The sequence below is a fragment of the Orcinus orca genome, chromosome 4 (assembly GCF_937001465.1).
Source record: "Orcinus orca chromosome 4, mOrcOrc1.1, whole genome shotgun sequence".
Classification (NCBI taxonomy): domain Eukaryota; kingdom Metazoa; phylum Chordata; class Mammalia; order Artiodactyla; family Delphinidae; genus Orcinus; species Orcinus orca.
This window is the reverse complement of record NC_064562.1, coordinates 42,503,958-42,524,223: the sequence shown is the minus strand read 5'-3', so window position 1 is coordinate 42,524,223 and position 20,266 is coordinate 42,503,958. Positions and strand designations below refer to the sequence as shown.

At 36.2% G+C, this 20,266-nt stretch overlaps 1 protein-coding gene across 2 annotated transcripts in view; it reads right to left on the bottom strand.

Moving 5' to 3' along the window:
• LIN54 (lin-54 DREAM MuvB core complex component) overlaps positions 1–20,266 on the bottom strand; it is a 76,188-nt gene that overhangs the window by 6,756 nt on the left and 49,166 nt on the right. For both annotated transcript variants that reach the window (XM_012537578.3, XM_033409973.2), the window contains exons 5-11: positions 11,817–12,033; positions 6,820–6,893; positions 6,255–6,452; positions 4,763–4,854; positions 3,876–3,947; positions 2,772–2,874; positions 2,475–2,612 (exon numbers count right to left, since the gene is read on the bottom strand). In XM_012537578.3, the coding sequence (XP_012393032.1) occupies positions 2,475–2,612; positions 2,772–2,874; positions 3,876–3,947; positions 4,763–4,854; positions 6,255–6,452; positions 6,820–6,893; positions 11,817–12,033 (894 nt within the window). The remainder of the gene's footprint in view (positions 1–2,474; positions 2,613–2,771; positions 2,875–3,875; positions 3,948–4,762; positions 4,855–6,254; positions 6,453–6,819; positions 6,894–11,816; positions 12,034–20,266) is intronic.

Genomic DNA, 20,266 nt, shown 5'->3' with positions numbered 1-20,266 from the left:
TCTTTTTAATAAAGTGAGATCTCGTTCTTTAATTTACATTTCCCAGACTCCTAGTAAATTTTAGTGTCTTTTGTTGGCTACTTTTTCTTGAGCAAACCCACATCAATTTAAATAAATAAACAAGCCTACTGTCCTTCCTCTCTACAATAAGATAAATGGATCATATTATGAACACACCTACCCTGCTCCTTTTTTACAATACACTAATAAATTCCATTTACCAAAGGAAAAAAAAAATGGATATACCTTTTGAGTTAACCGGCTTATTTACCAGGAGCCAGTCTGGGATCCAACTGAAGCAGTACATAATAAGTATCTAATGGTGAAGAGATAAAATTCCTAACCTCCGGGGGAAGAAGACATACTGATAATGGTAATTTGGATTAAGTTTTAAGAATTATAAGAAAGGTACTAATAATGTCTAATAGGAACTCAGGAGGGAAAAATTACAAATACAAGTCATCCATTTAGCATTGCTAATTCAACTTCTCTTGTGGCCAAAAAAAAAAAAAAAAAAAAGAGGGAGGGGGGAAAAGGTCACAAGAAAAGTCACAATCACTTAAATAATGTGGACAGTCACTCATTCAATCAACAAGCCCTGAAAGGCGTGTGAAAGGGACATCAATGTCTTATCCAGATGCAGACCAACTGGACCAAAAAAGCCAAGTCAGTTCAAAAGATGAACAACACAAACTGTCAGACAACATCATAAGTAATTCACAGTGAGCCAACTGGCCACTGCTAGTCAGAGTTCACTGTATTCCAAGTTTTTCCATTGCTTGGTCTTTTAGAACAACATATTAGTTATTAGACATTGTTTATGTCCTGAATGTCAAGGATTTTATCAAAATAGATAGAGCAGCTTTCTCTCTTCTAACATATTTCAACCAGTCCACTGCCTTTTCTACTTCTATTAGTTCACAGAATTGTCAACCAGTTCAATTATTTAGTTCATGTATGTCTGAATTTCATATGCTTAGCATGTATTGATTGTTCAATGCCATATGCAAGAAAGGCTTTCTTTGCCCTTCTGACCCAGCTTTATAACAGTTTCCATTTTCTCTTTTTTGTGTGTGGAATTGGTTTTATAGCTTACATGCTTACATATTCATGACAATTTTTGTATGATACGGTCTGTGAACAGAAGCCACCTATCTCATCAGGTGTGCAAACAAGAGTCAGTCTTTCCCAATGTGAATGAAAAACTGGCTTGTTGGACTCTGCGACACTGTTTAAGAGACTTTCAAAAATAATCTTGATTATGTGCAATTTTCACTCCTACTGACTTTAGGACTAACAAAATGTTGCTTTACTGTAGTTTTTGAGAGGAGTATTTGACCTCTGAAATATGTAAATTAAGAATTCACTACAGAGAGAATACAGTACACAAAATCTTTACTATGACACACCTGGTATGGGGGTGGGGCACTGGGCTGCAGGTACGCGCTCCTAGAGCAGAGCACACCTGGCCAAGGGAGAGTGCAGTGCTTGCTGGTATTACTTTACCAGGCCAGGCCTTTGGCCAAAACTAAAATAAGGTTTCCCTCTGCATATGAAATCTGAACGAATGAAAATATAACAGATGAGAAGAGCCAACTGCCGTAGGAATGAGTTTCAGACGCACCAAGAAACCAATTGTAGTAAACTTGGATTAATCTTGGGTATGACTAGATTGCTTTCTTTAAGCTTTGAAAATAAAAATAACAAACTATATAGTACTTTGTCTGAAACAAGTGGATCATTTACACGGCATCTATCAAAGCAGAGTTTCAATATACATTTTCCAGAAAAGATGCTGCCTGACCCATAAATAAAAACAGCCAGTTGAGTGGGATGATTAGACGGTAAAATGGATGCAGTCACCTCACAGTAGCCAATAACCTCATCCAACAATTACATATTCCTCCTTACCTATTTTTATGCTCACAAGGCAAACCTTCTAACATAATATAATTTTCCACAGAGCAGTGTTCTTCAACAGGGCACTACTAGCATTTGGAACAAGATAAAACTATACTCTCAGGACTGCACCCTGAAATGCAGGCTATTATCCGTATATATTTCCGAAAAGTCTGTAGGGGAGAAACTGGGTAGTAATACCCCTCAGTGGAGAACCACTACTACAGAGTATCCAGTCCACTTTGATGTTATTGTTATTGAAAATCAACAAACTGGTGCTGTGGTTTGCATACTTTCAGGTACAATGACCACGAAGTTATGAGCTGGTAACTCTGCTAATGAGACCCCAAGCTGTAATGACAAAACAAAGGTACTGTTACTCTGAAGCCCTGCTTGGGAGGCGAGAAGGTAGGTCTTCCTCAAATTAGGGCCCTTGGGCTGACTTTTCAAACTGCAATATTTTCAAACTGCAATTGCAAAGTAATTTCCCAGTTTACAAGTAAATTTTTTTTGTATGCACTTTCTGAAGTTATTTTCAAAAGATGGTTAGATTATTTTTCCCAACCTCAACTCACCTCATAGCATTCACAGTAGTTTTTAAGACATCCTGATCGTTTGCAATTACATCCTTTGCTGTGACGTCGATCTGATTCTCCCTCCTTTCCTTTCCCTATCTTGGGCTTAAAAGCTTCTGGATTTCTGTCAAGGCATGCCTATCAAAACAGATCAAATATCAAGTGATGTTAAATCACAGTAGATTAAACTTAAATTCTGCAAAGGGAATTAATTTTCTTCATAAAATACTTGAGCTCAACAAAAAAACAGGTGAAATTGTAAACTTTTGTCAGTTAAATGAAACAAGAAATAATCACCTTTATTGCTTTTTGCCTTTCATTTTCATGTTCCAAGTTATTATAACAATTAGTACAATTGCAGTTGTTGCAAAATTCACCATTTGCAAAGCAATCACAGTATCTGGAATATAAAAATCATTGTAAGTCATATAAAAAAGTCATTTTTAAGAGAAACAAAACTAGAAATTATCATTATATATGCAGTAAAGCATTTTAGAAATGTATTCAGAGCCACCGACTTATAGAGTTAACAACAGGTACTGACAAGGCTCAAAAGTAAAGTCACCAGCTCCTAGAATTTTGGTTTAGAAACTTAGTTCCAGTAGTAACAGCTGTCAACACAAGAGCTATGTGATTTTTATGCACCCCAAAAGTAAGTTATTTCAAAATCACAAAAAGGAAAAACATGGGCTATATTATTCTATTATATTAGTGGAACCTGCTCACGTGAACTACTGTCACGTTTCTTTGGATTCTAAACCCCCATAAGACCACTGCTTTTTATTTAACTGTTTCACGTCAAATCTCTTCAGCACTAACAAGCAAATTAATCAACAAGTTAAAAAAAACTACTCAGAGTATCATCTCATTTAAGAGACCAAATATAAAGGTCATAAATAAGATCACATTTATTAGTAAGGACAGAGATCATGTCTGTCTCATGCAGCTGGATCCCTAAGCCCTACTCCAGTGCCTCATCTGTGGTAAAGACTCTAAAATTATTTCCTTCTGAATGAATGAAAGAGTCTTTTTACACCGTCATATGTGTTCATTCACTTGTATGTTTAATTACTTAGACTTATGAAATTGGTCTGTTAAGAATTTTTAGTTAACTCCACTTATTTTTTATTTTTATTTTTTTTGCGGTACGCAGGCCTCTTACTGTTGTGGCCTCTCCTGTTGCGGAGCACAGGCTCCGGACGCGCAGGCTCAGCGGCCATGGCTCACGGCCCCAGCCGCTCCACGGCATGTGGGATCTTCCCGGACCAGGGCATGAACCCACGTCCCCTGCATCGGCAGGCGGACTCTCAACCACTGCGCCACCAGGGAAGCCCAACTCCACTTACTTTTAAAAGCATTTTCAGTTATATCAAATGAGGAAACAGCAGCAAAAGGACTTACAATTTCAAACACAGCGATTTTGTACAATTACAAGGCTTTCTGGGCCGACTGGCAGACTCTGATGGCATTATGCTACACAGACACAAACAAAAAGATATACATTTTAATCAATTAAAGGTAACTATTTAAACTGAGAAAAGTCTCTAATCTGTAAATTCCTCCTAAAATAAAGCTTTAACAAATGTACCCATCTCTAATAAAAGTTTATGTTGTTCCATTTACATTAAGTTGAAAAGTAAGCTGTACCATGAAAAGAAAGGTAGAGAGCCAAGATATGGATTAAAAAAAAAGAAAAGGAAGTTATCAATAGTTTCTGAAGAACATTCCACAAAATATACTCTTTCTTCTAAGAGAACTAAAGTTGAAATCTCCTAAACTCTTTGGGATTCAATTATGAAAGGCAGTAAGTAGAAAAGGGTGTGTGAAGTTGGAATTTAGGAGGGGAGAGGAGAGGTAGACTGGTTCCACGTAATTAACTAAAGCACTGCTTCTCAACCAATACTGCAAAGGCAGCAATTGACAGATTAAAAAACAAATAAGCAAAAGAAAAAGCAAAGACCTAAATAACAATTTAAAAACTAGTTAATATCATTTTTAAAACATATTCAGGAGGAGACAGAGAAAAAGAGAAAAGAGAGAGAAAATAACAAATCACCTGTACCAGAACTGGTGAATCGGAGTAAAAGATAATTTGGGAGTTCTCTGACTATTCCTGCAACTTTTCTGTTTAAAGTATTTCAAAATAAAAAGTACCACAGAGGCACACTCACATGGCTTTGAGGGGAAAAAAATTAAATACATGTATTTTGAAATATATATGTATATTTGATGTTGCATTTAACCTGATCCAACAACTTAACTTACATATATTCAAATAACTCACTCACCCATTGAACGGAAGCCTTGCTTGGGTCTGGATACCAGGTGTTCCGGTAAAGTTAGAGTTGCTTGCTATAGACACATAGGAAGACTGCTGTAGCTACATATAAAGAAAGGTAATTTCAGACCATATTTACAAAAATAGACAATACTCCTAAATATAATGATCGGTAAGAAGCACAAATTCATCTATTAAAATAGGAAAAACAGAACGGAGAATTTCATACAAACATACTCACTACACCTCATAGAGCTCTTCTAAAGACCCAAAACTAATACCAGAGGTAAAAACAATGTGGACATTTTAAAGTACTACATGGCATAAATATAAGAAATTCTTTCACAGAGGAATAAGGATATCAGAATTAGGAAATTCCAGATGAATGTCCTGAAAGTACTGTAGTAAAACTTGTATTGGCTAGAAAAATGCAATGTGTCTACTTGTAAATAAAATAAATAAAATGTGATCATTTATCACAAGTTATAGAGAATGAGAAGTTACATACGTAATAATTAAGTTTCTATTTTACACTGATTTCTAAACATAAGAAAAGAGATGCTAATGATAAAAATACTGAACACTAATTTTTTCAATCAGTAGCCACATAACATACTCCAAAGTACACTTCTTTAAAGTACACAGGTTTCTCTCTCTCTTATAATCTTGAGTAGATCAACTCAACAGCTTAGAATATGGTGCTAATTAATTTGCTAGATTTTTACATGAAAAAGAAAACAACTTCTATCTTCTTCCTAGAAAGCAGCACTCCTAACCCAAGCCAGCCAATTGGATAATATGTGGCTTTGATTCCAAAGCTAACCAGATGTCATCTAAAGATGACCAGATCTGGACAGATCACTACCGATATGTCACCTGGAAGTGCATCTCACAGTCTATTTTCCAAGAACAGGTGAGCGGCATCGTATTCATAATGTGAGGAGGAACTCCATTACAGTCACAGCGCTTTCTAAACTCACTGGGACTCTGCTGATTTTTTTTTTTTTTTTTGCGGTACACGGGCCTCTCACTGTTGTGGCCTCTCCCGTTGTGGAGAACAGGCTCCGGACGCGCAGGCTCAGCGGCCATGGCTCACGGGCCCAGCCGCTCCGCGGCATGTGGGATCTTCCCGGACCGGGGCACGAACCCGCGTCCCCTGCATCGGCAGGCAGACTCTCAGCCACTGCGCCACCAGGGAAGCCTGGGACTCTGCTGATTTTAACTCAACGTATTTTCTCTTATATCTACATGATCTTGCCCTCCTACCAAACTGTTCTCAGCTCCAAATTGCCTGACTTGTATACTTGACTTGTGCTGTATATTTCTAAATACTAAAGATATATAAAAATAAACTCAGAAGTTTTCATTAACAATTCAAGGTTTTGGAAACAGTCTAAACACTGAGTTAGATGTTTTTGAATAGTTTTAGAATGTGATAATGCTAGACATCTTAGACCCAATTAAACTTTTTGAAATGCGATGACTTAATTTTTTGCCCATACCTGAGTCACATACTGAGCAGGAAGCACCGCATAGCCTACATTCCCTGTTCCTGGAGCCGGTGCCAGCACAGTGCCTGGTGGCAGGTTCGTGAGGTTTGGCTGGATTTGTGGCAGTGGCGTGGCAGGCATGATAAGCCGCTGCTGTGGCTGGCTGGTGGTGACTATTTGGGAAGTTGGATTGATTGGTTTCGGAACAACCTAAAAGGAAAGGAAGTATGTCAATGACCACGAAAATAAATTTCACAGTTTCTCAATTCAGTATAAATCTCTTAAACTTAGGGGATTAAGAGGTCCAAACTATTATGTATAAATAAGCTACAAAGATATACTGTGCAACACAGGGAATATAACCAATATTTTACAGTAGTTAAAAATGGAGTGTAAACTTTAAAAATTGTGAAACACTATATTGTACACCTGTAACTTATATAATATTTTCCATCAACTATACTTCAATAAAAATAAATAAATAAATAAATCTCTTAAACGTAAATCTTAACTTTCAATTTTAAAAGTAAATTGTCTGTTTGGGAGAGACTGAGAGAAGAAGTGATGTGATACTCACTTGTTTGACAGTCTGCGCTGAGACAAGTGGCACTGACATCCGCACTGGGGTGGTATTAACGACCACTGGCTTTGCTTTGTAAAAAGGAGGGAGGAAAAGGACAGTTTGTTTACAGAAAATAGTATTTAAAGCATTTAAGATACTTAGTTCCCTCAGGATATCCTCATGAGACAGCTTAAAGAATTCCACTGGTTTCCTATTTGGAGGAATCTTTAATCAAGACAGTTACTTTCAAAATTCTTTAACCCATCTAACTAGGGAACTTATATCTAAGGTAGCTATAGTCTATCCACTTTATGAGAGAATGTCTGTCATTTAAGATATTCTACTGAAAATACTTCAATCTGTATTCAGATGCTTTATATATTCACTACTAAATCCAGTGAGATGAAATGATGCATAAATTAAAAACTGCCATTCAGGAACTTGGGTAACAATGCTGTTCTATACTATTTCTAATTCTGTGTACAATTCATTATTTACAGAGTACTACTAAAAGGCAGCATAGCAGCAAGGTTAAGAATATAGTCTCCTTAATTCAACTATACTTCAATAAAAAGTAAACTAAAAAAAAAAAGAATGTAGTCTCCTAAATCATAAGACCCTGGGGGTTCAAATCCCAATTCTGCTGCTTTCTAACTACTTAAATTCTCTTTGCCTGTATCCCCATCTGCAATATAGGGATAGTATCTCCCTTACAGGGTAAGAGAAATAAATATGTTAATTCATGAAAATTTACTACAACAGTGCTCAACAGATAGTAAGTGCTCAATAAACGTTAGTTCCCATTACTGCTATTGTTCTTGTTGTTATTACAACCATTACTGCTACATAAATGTCACTGTAGACAGTGTTCCAGGGAAACTATAGTACAAGACACCTGCTCAAAGAGACTACATTCAAGTAGAGCAGATTAGATGAGTATCCAAATAAAATAAACATTATTAAAAAAAAAAAAGAGAAAGCACTGTGGGAGAGCAAAGGAGACAGAACATACATCTGACTGGCAGGGGCTGGGAACGGGGAAAGCTGCATAGAGGACAGTCCTGACCAATGGTCAGGCTGCAGAGCGGGCATACAGACTGGAGGAGGGCAGTTCACACAGAGGCAGAGCAAGAGAAGTGGAGGCTTGATGCTGGGCACTTCACAAAGTGCTACGGGACAGACCGGTTTGGCTGGAACCTAGGGTTAAAGTAGGCAAGCACTGGCAAAAAAAAAAAAAGGCAGACTGTGGCTGTTTTGTTGAAGGCCTTGAATGTAAGGGTAGACATCTGTATATTTAATCTGTATTATTAATTCAGCAGGCAATGAGAAGTTTCTAAGGACTGTGATGTCCGGAAACATCATTGGAATGGCACAAAAAGAAACTGTACGCAGCAGCAGTATGTAAAATAGAACAGAGCTGCAAGAAACAAAGAAAGTTAGAAGAGTACAAAACATGAGAGTCTAATCTGCGGTGATGGCACTGGGAATGGAAAGGAGAGAACAGCTGCAAGAGACAGGGTGGAGGTGAAAGGACGGCAGGAACTGTAGGTACAAGGGAAAAAAAATCGGTTATCATGGAGCTTTCAAGTGAATGGGAAAATGACAGCTATTAGAATTTAAAATTCAAGGATGAGCTGATCTAAAGGGAAGATGAAACCTGACATGCAGAAATACAGTGATGAAGTTCAGGAAACAGGTTGGTACTAGACCTGTATGTTTGGATCAAAAGAAGTACCATTTCTAATACTGCCTACTGCCACTTCCTCAGTCTAAAGGAGGGATTTAAGAAGACTGAAAGGACATCCCTTCGGGTCTTATTTATGCAAAAGGCCTAGAGCCTGCTATGAAAGAGAGAGGTTGAGATAACGGGATCTAAACTGCTGTGAACACTGAATCAAACAAACTGTTCTGAACAATAAAAGAAAAAGAACAGACTTCCTTGGATAGAAAGACTGTTAATAATGTTAACAATTTTTTTTTTTACTTCTGGTGGGGATGGAAGGGTTGATGGCTGAAAACGAGAAGTTGAGAGCCCTGGAAGAACATTAGAGAGAGGGTACTCAGATCTAAAAGGGAGCAGGCCCTGGCAGCAAGGTGACAAACTAGGGAGCAGTGGGTAGGTGGGAAGGTGGGAGACCTCCAGAAGGAGCGTATGATCAGTGGTGGTGATCACATATCTCTGAATATACTAAAAACTACTAAACTGTACTGTATTTAACAAGGGTGAATTTTATGGTAGATGAGAACTGTATCTCAATAAAGTTGCTATACAAAAAGAGTGTATGACCATGAATTACAGGAGCAGTGCCATGCCATCTGATACCCGATTTGAAATTGTTTCCTGTTCTGTTTTGATTATAATAACCACTGTAGCAATACTATAAGGAATTAAAAGCCTGAATTCGTGCTTGGGACACCGAAGAGAGGACACCCTATACCACTTTGTTCCTTGACAAGGCAATGACAGTCACTGTTTCACGAGCACACAAGCAGCAATTCTGAGGTAACTGCACAGCTAGAGAAATGCAGGAACTTCCTGGTGGTCTGTGAAATGACGGGGAAGGAGTGTGTGTCCTGCCCTTATCCACATCCCATGGGAGACTTGGATGATTCTCATAAGGATAGGACAGGGAAGTGTCCACACGCACGCACGCACGCACACAGAGCTAGAAAACTGGGGAATTCTGGGTTTACATTAGCTTGGCATACGCATGCTGCGTTTTAACTGAAATCTGGGGAATGCAGAAAACAGAAAACGTAGTGGTCAGAAAAAAGAACAGTATAAAATATACATGGGAAGGGGGTCATACTTATATAACTACGTCAATAGTCTGGATTTCTCCTCAACTTTTTTTTTTTTAAACTGGGGCATAGTTGCTTCCTCCTCAACTTTTGAGCATGGTCCCACATTACCACTACTGCAGTTTTCATAGATGCTGGCATAATCTTTAATTTTTTTGGTCTTTAATAGCAATTCTGAACAATCCTTTCAGAACAGTCTCCTTTGAAACTTTAGAAACCATACCTGCAAGTGTTTGAGGGTTTTTAATTTCTTAAATTGATTTCCTCCCTAACCAAGATTGTAGATTATATTCTAAAGAGATTAACCAAGCAATCTTCTGGGTCCTTTTACTGTGCTACCTGCCATCTAGCCAGTAATTAATATGGTGGAACGTTTGAATACTGGTGTTTGTATGGCTTTGATGGGAAAATGTACAAGATGAGCCCAATTCCCTTTGGCATTTAAGTAAATCCCTCATAGGGAATTAAGCCTTTAGAAAAACACATCAATACATTTTATGAACTACAGCAACTATTCAGTGTATCTCTAAAGAAGATTGTAAATTTAACTCATTATTCCTATGAAATAATATATTTTACATATACCCAGATCTTTTGTGGGATAGGAGAGCAAGACAAAAATAGGGAAATATGGGTGGATATGAGGGAAATAGCATGGGTGGCATATGTATGTGAGCAGGTGGGAAGAGGGAATATACAGAGGGAGGTGGAGAAGCCAGAGAGACAGAGGGGAGAACAGAGAGGGAAAGTGAAGGAAAGCAAAAAAGGAAGCAGCAGGGAAGCTGGAGAGGGGTGAGGGATTGCTAGGAGGCAAAGAGAACAGCGAAGTAGAGAGAAGCAGAAAGACAGACATAAGGTTGGAAAAGAAGGAAATGGTAAATACACTAGAATTATGAAATGTCCAACCCGCTCCTCCACTCTTCCTGGATCTTCAGCTTCCTCTTCTACTCATACCAAACGCTTATGCTTGATAATGAGTAAATCAGTGCTAACGTTATGCTGGAAATGGATACTCAGCATTTGTGTGTATACACATAAAATATAACCAACTATATCTAATGACTGCTTTATATCATTATGATATATAAGAAAATTGGACTTGTAGCACTTAGTAGCACTTGCTAAGTACTGAGAGAATATACACTTGACTTCCTCAGTCAGCAGTACATGCAAATTTCATTTTTCCTCTCATTAAGAACACTGTAATAAAAGATTTCCTTTCAAAATCAGTTTAAAGAGGGAATAGAAAATATAATTACTATTTTATATAATTATGTCTAATTTTAATAGAATACACACTAAAATACTGTCTCCCTCATGCACCCTCCATTTTCTCCCATCAGTAATTTAAAATCCAAGATTTTTCTTCCACTTTCCCTTAGATGAACTAGCTATCAGCAATGGACAGCTCCAACCCTCTGATTCCTTAATAAAACTGAAGGCGCAAACAAATGGTCTTTAATTCATCTATTTACATCCAGCAAACAATAGATCATTCACTTGCCACGTCATTTTGACATTGACAGAATATGCAGTAGTCTTCCAAGGAAAAAAATTAGGCCCCAGATATAAACTGTCCTCATCCTTTCACAGTTTCAATTTTTTAACAAGTAGATAAATATGGAGAAAGGTTATGTGTTTGAGTCTGTGTATGTGTATCAGGTGGCTGGAAGGATTAAACACAAACAAAGTAGGACTACAAACAGGAATACTTTTCAGGAAAAATACCAATGAGTAAAATAAAAACATTTTAACTGATTTTCATTAGCAATTACAGATTCAAAATAAGTAAAGGATGAAAGTTCATACTTATCATTTATACCTTGCCTACTGGTCATTTCAACTGACCCCCAAACCTTGTGTAGTTTAGACGGCTTTGTAGTTTAGAAAATAAGATAAATCATTTGGTTCCATTTAAACTATCCCACTGGCATAATGTAGGCTTTTAAACCAGCAATAAAATGGCTACCCACAAATTGATGACTAAGTATGATTATCTGGTATTACAGCACACTGTGTATCAGTTTCTAGCAGAACAAAATACTATAGTTATATACAACTGGGATTCTATTTCACTGCCTTCTGCAACAGCTGCTGATTCATACTCAGCTGAAATGCCATACTTAATCAGGATTTCAGCAAGAAAAGGACCAATTTCTATAATAATGTTCAAAGCATTAATTATTGTTTTTAAAAAAATGGTTACTAACCTTGCTGAAGAGGCTGAGTGTTTGTACTGGGATTCTGACTAACTGGCTGGGTTGAGCTACTGGCTGTTGTGGCAGTAACAAGTCGGACATAATGAAACTTGCTTCCAGGCACTTGAATCTGCTGGACATTGGGAGCAGTTGCCAGAGGAATAATTGTCTTAAATTGTGATGTGCTCACTCCTCCAACAGTGATGGTCTGCACAGCTGATTTCACTGCCTAGTGAACAATACAACATGGCTCTCATTAATCTGCGATTTTATTTTCCTACTTCATTTTTACTCATGACAATTGCTCAAGTAAAAAAGTATGTTCCTGAATTTCATCAAAAGCTGTTGAAAGGAACAACCTGTTCAAAGAGAAATGAATAGTAATAAATACAGGAGTGAAACCAAAATTAATGAGTTCTACCATCCCTAGTAGTTAACTTCCTTGACAGTCCAGGTCAGATGACTTGCTATGAAGAAACTATTACTTAAATTGCAAAAACTCACACAGTTTTGTTAACATCAGTTAAAATTTATAAGAAAAAGGTTATTTTAAAACTTTCAGTATTAAGCCTCATATTCAGAAAGAAAGGACACAGATATTTGGTTTTACTGCTATCCACCAAATTAACTACAGCAAATTTCATTTTCACATGTCCTAAAAGAGGAAGAAACCCCAAAGAAAAGCCCTCATTAAGTCTAGCCAATTCTGAAAGGCTTATAATATTCCACAGATACAAATGTACCCACTAACCTATGGGGAGAAGGCCAAATTCAATCCAAAATTACCACTGTTTTGGTTGTCTAGGGAAACTTATTTTGGATTCAGATCTAATTCAGATCTGACTCAATATAATCATTTTAATCATTTTTAATCCTTTCCTTCAGTCCAACAAAAAGCAATGTGACTTCCCAAAAAGCTAAATGAAACATCAAAAGCGGAACAGAACAAAAGCCTTTTAAGATGTCTCCAATTGATGTTTAACCAATGTACGACAGACTGTCATACAAAGCAAAGATCCAGACAGGATTCTCTAATTAGTTCTATGGTATTATTTTATAAATAATTACACGACTACCTATTCTTCAAAAAGCCCTCATGCCAAAAGACAGGTGACATGACTGAGGAAACCTATATTCATTATATGGATGATAATTTATAAAAGAATAATTCTGAAGAATTTGAACATTTTCATAAAAGTACAGGGGAAAAAAGGAAGAATGTCATTAGTTTGGAAACTCTATAGATAATACTCAAAGTAGATTACTTCAGCATAAAATAATTCATACATTATCAGTAGGCAGAGGCACCACAGAATAGATTTTAAATAAAGATAAGAGATAACAGCTGTGATGGTGAGTTAAATGAAAACATAAAACTTGAAAAGGGATAAAATGTGTATATATGGAAGCTACTGAAAAATCAAGCAACCTATGAGTCAGATGCGTACAATGGTGCAAGAGACATTGTCCTTGGTCTATCGACTCAAAATGAAAAAAGAATACTATTTTAAGAAACAAGGTAGGAGAAGGGGGGTGGATAAACTAGGAGTTTACACACTACTATATATAAAATAAACAACAAAGACCTACTGTATAGCACAGAGAACTATATTCAATATCTTATAATAACTTATAATGGAAAAGGATCTGAAAAAGAATATATATGTATAACTGACTCACTTTGCTGTACACTTGAAACTAACAACATTATAAATCAACTATACTTCAGTTGAAAATTTTCTTTAATAAGAAAAACATTATATTTAAAAAAAAGAAACAAGATGCCTCAGACGTAATAGTTAAATTTACTGGGTACCTAACACATACAGAGGACATTGCTTTTGAAAACTCTAAGATTATCTGATTTAAATCTAGCAACCAAATTATGAGCTAGGTACAGCATGGTACAAGAACCAGGGCTGGTTTAGTTAAGTTTGCACAGTATACCCTTTTTCCAACTCTACGTTCAACATTTCTTTTTTGTTTGTTTGTTTTTGGCCATGCTGTGCGGCTTGCGGGATCTTAGTTCCCCAACCAGGGATCCAACCCAAGCCACGGCAGTGAAAGAGCAGAGCCCTAACCATCGGACCGCCAGGGAATTCCCTCAACTTTTCTGTATCCTAAACTTCAAGCTACAACTCTTACAAGCTGTAAATAACTGGCTCTTTTAAAGATTCTTTTTCTGATGTGAACCTTTTCTTTTTTAAGTCTTTATTGAATTTGTTACAATATTGCTTCCGTTTTATGTTTTGGTTTTTTGGCTGCCAGGCATGTGGGATATTAGCTCCCTGACCAGGGAGCGAACCCACACTCTCAGCATTGGAAGGCGAAGTCTTAACCACTGGACCGCCAGGGCTCTTTTAGAACAAAACCAGATCTGACTATATTTTTTATCAGTATACGTCTATTTACATCTAACATAGTTAATTAACTATTTGGATTTAAATCTACCGTTGTACTGTTTCCTATTTGAACCACCTGTCCTCTTCTGTTCCTTTTTCTCTCCTTTTTTGCCTGCGTTAGTGTCAAATGTTTCATTATTTCATTTCCTCTGTGGTAGCTTGTTATTTATACATTATGTTACTATTATAGTAGTTGCCCTAGAGATTACAATGTTCAATGTAGGAATTAAATTAGTACTTTACACATCACCAAGACAATAAAAGAACCATAGAACGTTAACATCATTTATTCTTGCCCCATCTTTGTGCTACCATTAAGTATTCTTTAATTCTCCATATAGTTTAAACTCTATAAGACATTCATTTAGATATACCCACAAATTTACCCTTTCTGTCCTTTCTATACCCTTTCTGTGCTTCCATTTGGGATCATTTTTCTTCTGCCTAAAGAACGCACTTTGGATTTTCTTAAGTGCAGGTCTGCTAATGAGAAATTCTCTACACTTTGGTTCTCAAAAAATGTCTAATCCTTTTTTATAATCTCTCTTTTGCTTGATAAAGTCATCTACTGAATTCTTAATCTCAGTTTTCAGTTTGAAAATATACACCTGATTCCTTTTTATAGTTTCTAATTCTCTGCTAAAGTTCTTCATCTTGTTAAATATATTTCTGAATATATTAATCTTATTTAAAAAGCAAATCTGATAACTCCACTACTTATACCTCTCCGTTTTGAATAATTTGGTCTGGTTGCCTGATATGCCTAATGATTTCTGACTAAGTGCCAGACTTCGTTTGTGGAAAATTAAGTAAATAACTTGAGGCTTAGAATGATTTTATATTTCTCCAGAAAGCATTCACTTCGGCTTCTGGCAGGCAGTTAAGAGTAGGGGCAGATTACCCTAAACCAATAACAAACTGAGCTGATTAGAAGCTGAGCTTCAATCTTTGGGAGGCCTTGTCCATTTCTGGTCCACTCCTCCCCCAACCAAGACTCCAGTATCTACCAGGCTTCCTTCTCCTTGTTGGCGCCTGAACCCAAAGTTTTGTCTACAAGGTCTATAAGACTGACAGGTCTGCTCAGCTCCCCAACTTTCTGGGACCACTTTCTGCTCATCTTCTCAGTCTCTCAGCCACAACTTACAAATCAGCAAATGCCCTAAGGGGAAGGGTCACACTGAACACCAGGCAACTTCTCTAGGCTTCCCGTGACTTCAGGATGGTGGCCTATAATGTCCTGGCTCCCCTGGTAGGTCTCAAAAACCTTCAAACAAATTTTTTAATTAAATTTTATTTTTCTTTTTAGTTGTTCTTGGTGGGACAGTTGGTCATCAACAAGCTAGTTCTGTATAGCAAAAACAGAAAATCCAGCTGAGTTTTAATCTAGGTTCCAGCATTTCCCAATTGAGTGACCTTGTGCAAGTAACTTAGCTTCTCTGTGCCTAAGTTTCCTCATTTGAAAATGTTAAAATGGCACCTTTCTCATAGGATTGTTATAAGGATTAAATGAGTTAAATTATATACGGTGCAAATAATAACTCATCACGTATTATAAGGCTCAATAAGTGTGTATCATTATCATTATGCCCATTATAGATGGAGAAACTGAAGCTCAGAGAGATTTAGTAACTTCCCCAAGTTCACACAGCTAAAAGTAGCAGAGCCTGGATTTGAACCAGAGCCAATTCCAAAGCCCATTTTCTTAAGACACTGTAATGCCTCCAACTGTAGACAGTTAATGAACAGTTACTAAATGACTGAATATAAGTAAATAGCATTTAGTCCTCAAGAACTCTGTTAAAAACTAAAGTTGCACATCTGGCTCTAAGAAACATGAAAGTATTTTTTTAATCGGTTAGTATACTGAATAGAAGTATGAATAGCATTTTTTTAAACTTTAAAATAATTTTAGATTTCACAAGAAGTTGCAAAACTAATACAATGTTCCCATGTACACTTTCCCCAAAAGAAAAACATCTCACATAACCATAGGACATTATCAAAAACAGTAAATTGACATTTAGTATAATACTATTAACTAAACCACACAACAGACCTTATTCAGATTTTACCAGTTTTTATACAGACTTTTTTTTGGATGTACACTAAAGACTGTATAAATTCATGTAACCTACATCACCATCAAGATACAAAATTGTTCCATCACCACAAAGAAACTCTCTTGCACTTCCCTTTATAATTATAACCCTAACTCTTGGCAACCACTGATTACAATGCATTTTTTAACACCTAAAATACTAAGTAACATATAAAAGCTACCAACTTTGTAAAAGACAAAAGCATTTGAATACTACACTTAACTGCTTTGAGAATTCACAAGTTGGTACCTTACTTGAAGTAAAGTAGCCTGAGAAACTCCATGTGAATGCCTCTCTGAACATACCACATTACCAGAAAAACAGTTCATGTACATTCAAGAGAAATATTCAGTTATTGCTATTTCCTGATTTACACCCTTGACAGCTGGGTTAAAAAGCAAATATCTTAATTTAAATTCAAAATAGCTACATTTAACATGTATTGGTAATTGTCCAGAAAAACGTGGACTTGAAAGATTTTTTTAAAAATCTGTACTATTTCCTAAGCCATTTCTATTTACACATTTATGTCATAATTATATACAGGAATAAATTTCTTTATTATTTTCCAATTAGCAAATACCAGAAGTCCTTGCTTAATTGAAGATTTACCTAAAAAATTTTTTTAATTAATTTTTTTTTTTTTGGTAATTTTTTTTAAAAAAAGGGAAAAATAAAACACTCTTCCTGTTCTGTAAATGAGGATTCCTATTTGGTGAAGTTGGAGATTGACAGACAGCTCAACCAATATCCAAACACTGAATTTGTGGGATTCCATATAAATATGTTTGCTTTTTTTGGGGGGGTTGGGAGTACACTTTGAAATTTGGTTCTGTTTGTAAACACAGCCTAGACATCATTGTTTGGACATATGAGCTTTGGTTCCAGTTTGTCTCAATCTTGTATGTATTCTGGCGAGCAACCTAACACTTCTTTATATTTTGTCTCTATTTGTATGGAGAGAATATTACCACTAAATGAAATTCACATACTGCTTTAGGACACCTGCACAAATTTTGCTGTTCTGAACAGACATTAAGTTGTTATTTGTTTAATCTACTAGAAAATCATATGCTGGCTGGGTAGCATTTACTATAGTGCGTTTGTTTCATTAAACATAAGCTCTTCAAAATCAGATATTACATGAAACAACCTACTTCTGTCACATTAATTATGAAACCCTGAGGTAAACAAAGTTAGGTCTTTGCTATGGGAATTCTTAGAGTCTTTAAAATGCTAATGAGCATGACAAAACTCCTAGATGGGTATGGTACAGGGTGTTTCCCAAACTTACTTAACAATAGCTTTTTGGGGAGAAAACGATTCTCTCTCTTTTTTTTTAATGTGAATGTAATATATTGGTGCAAGAGAAAGTATCATGTAATGACACCTGACAGGAAAGAGTTTTTCACAGAAGTTGTGCTAAAGAATGGTAGAAGTACAATGAATCCTAAGTACCCTGCACCTTGAAAGTCATATTGGTGAAATCTCTTAAAGTTGCAATTCATATGCATTTCTACATAGAATATGACTTAAGACTAGGTTTTAGAGCTAAGTAACTGGTCATTTTTGCATAATTTCATAAGAGGATCTGATGTTTTTCTTTTTTATTGAAATATAGTTGACATATTATATTAGTTTTAGGTGTACAACATTATGACCTGATATGTATATATTGCAAACTGATTACCACAATAAGTTTAGTTAACATCCATCACTGCACATAATTATAAATTTTTTTCTTGTGATGAGAACTTTTAAGATCTACTCTCTTAGCAACTTCCAAATATCTAATACAACCTTATCTATAGTCACCATGCTGTACACTACATCCCCAGAACTTATTTATCTTATGACTGGAAGTTTGTACCTTTTGACCACCTTCACTCTTTTCGACCAAACACCCTGCCTCTGGCAACCACCAATCTGTTCTCTGTATCTATGAGTTCTTCCTTTTTTTTTTTTTGGATTCCATATATAAATGAGATCACACAGTATTTGTCTTTCTCTGTCTGACTTATTTCACTTAGCATAATGCCCTCGAGGTTCATCCATGTTGTCACAAATGTCAGGACTTCATTCTTCTTTATGGCTGAATAATATTCCACTGTATATATGTCTATGTCTGTGTGTTGTGTGTATCACATTTTCTTTACCCATTCATCTGTAGATAGACACTTAGGTTGTTTCCATGTCTTGACTACTGTAAATATTGCAGCTTTGAACACTGGGGTGCATGTATCTTTCCAAATTAGTGTTCTCATTTTTTCCGGATAGATATCCAGGAGTGAAATTGCTGGGTGATATGATAGTTCTATTTTTAGTTTTTTTAAGAAACTTTACACTGTTTTCCATAGTGGCTACACCAAGTTACATTCCCACCAACAGTGCACCAAGGTTCCCTTTTCTCCACATCCTTGCCAACACTTGCTATTTCTTCCTCTTTTTGGTAATAGTCATTCTAACTGGTGTGAGATGATATCTCATTGTGGTTTTGATTTGTATTTTCCTGATGGTTAGTGATGTTCAGCACTTTTTCATGTGCCTGTTGGCCATTTGTATGTCTTCTGTGGAAAAATGTCTATTCAGTTCCTCTGCCCATTTTTGGATCAGGTTATTTTTTAATTGAGTTGTATATGTTCTTTATATGTTTTGAATTTTAACCCCTTATAAGATATGTGATTTGCAAATAATTTCTCCCATTCTGTAGGCTGCCTTTTCATTTTGTTGATGGTTTCCTTTGCTATAGAGACACTTTTTAGTTTGATGTAGTCCCACCTATTTTTGCTTTTGTTGCCTTTGCTTTTGGTGTCAAATCCAAAAAGTCACTGCCAAAACCAATGTCAAGGAGCTTACCTCCTACGTTTTCTTCTAGGAGTTTTATAGTTTCAGGTCTTACATTCAAGTCTTTAATCCATTTTGAGTTAATTTTTGTGTATGGTATAAGATAGTGGTTCAGTTTCATTATCTGCATGTGGCTGTCTGGTCTTCCCAACACCCACTGTATATTCTTGGCTCCTTTGTTGCAAATTAATTGATCACATATGTGTGGGTTTATCTCTGGGCTCTCTATTCTGTTCCATTGATCAATTTATCTTTGTTTATACCAATACCACACTGTTTTGATTACTATAGTTTTGCAATATAGTTTGAAATCAGGAATTTATAGGGTTCCATCTTAATATGCTTTTAAAAAAATTTGTGACAGAATGTTTATAGACCTTAACTTCATGGAAAAACTATGTTTATATTATCCTAATTCCCAAACTTTAGGTTACTAAAATAAATAAACCTACCAAGAATCAAATTAGAAAGTTTTAAAATGCTTTCAAGCTAAAAGAGACAAATGAGAAAAGATAAATATATGTGACTAAAGACAGAGTCAAACCTTGAGATGGGCACCAGAACTTTCAACACTGATTTACTGACTGGTGAAATAATATGAAATAGGTTAAGGTATTCATTTGCAAATTTTTCATGGATATTAACTTAACTTATGTTTTATTCATAGTCATGAGTTATAGTGACAAAGATAAGTAATTTTAAAGTGATGTGTTAGTATCTATGGAAGAATTCAAGAAAAGGGTCAAATGACCATATCCGGCAAGTTTAGACAATGTGCTCTATAAGGCATCAGCCTTAAAAAAGTCAGAAACCAGGGAATTCCTTGGCAGTCCAGTGGTTAGGACTCCGCACTTCCACTGCAGGGGGCACGTGTTCAATCTGTGGTGGGGGAACTAAGATCCCGCAAGCCGTGCAGCATGGCCAAAACAAACAAACAAACAAAAATCAAATCAGAAACCAGCCCTACTAAGAATTAAAATGTACTATCAAGATAGGGTAAATCAAAAAATATGGGATTAGCCTAGGAACAGAGTGCTAAAGATCAAAGGAATAGATAAAAGGACCCATATATTGGAAAAGTTCATGATGAAATCTGGCATCAATGGAGAATGAGAGT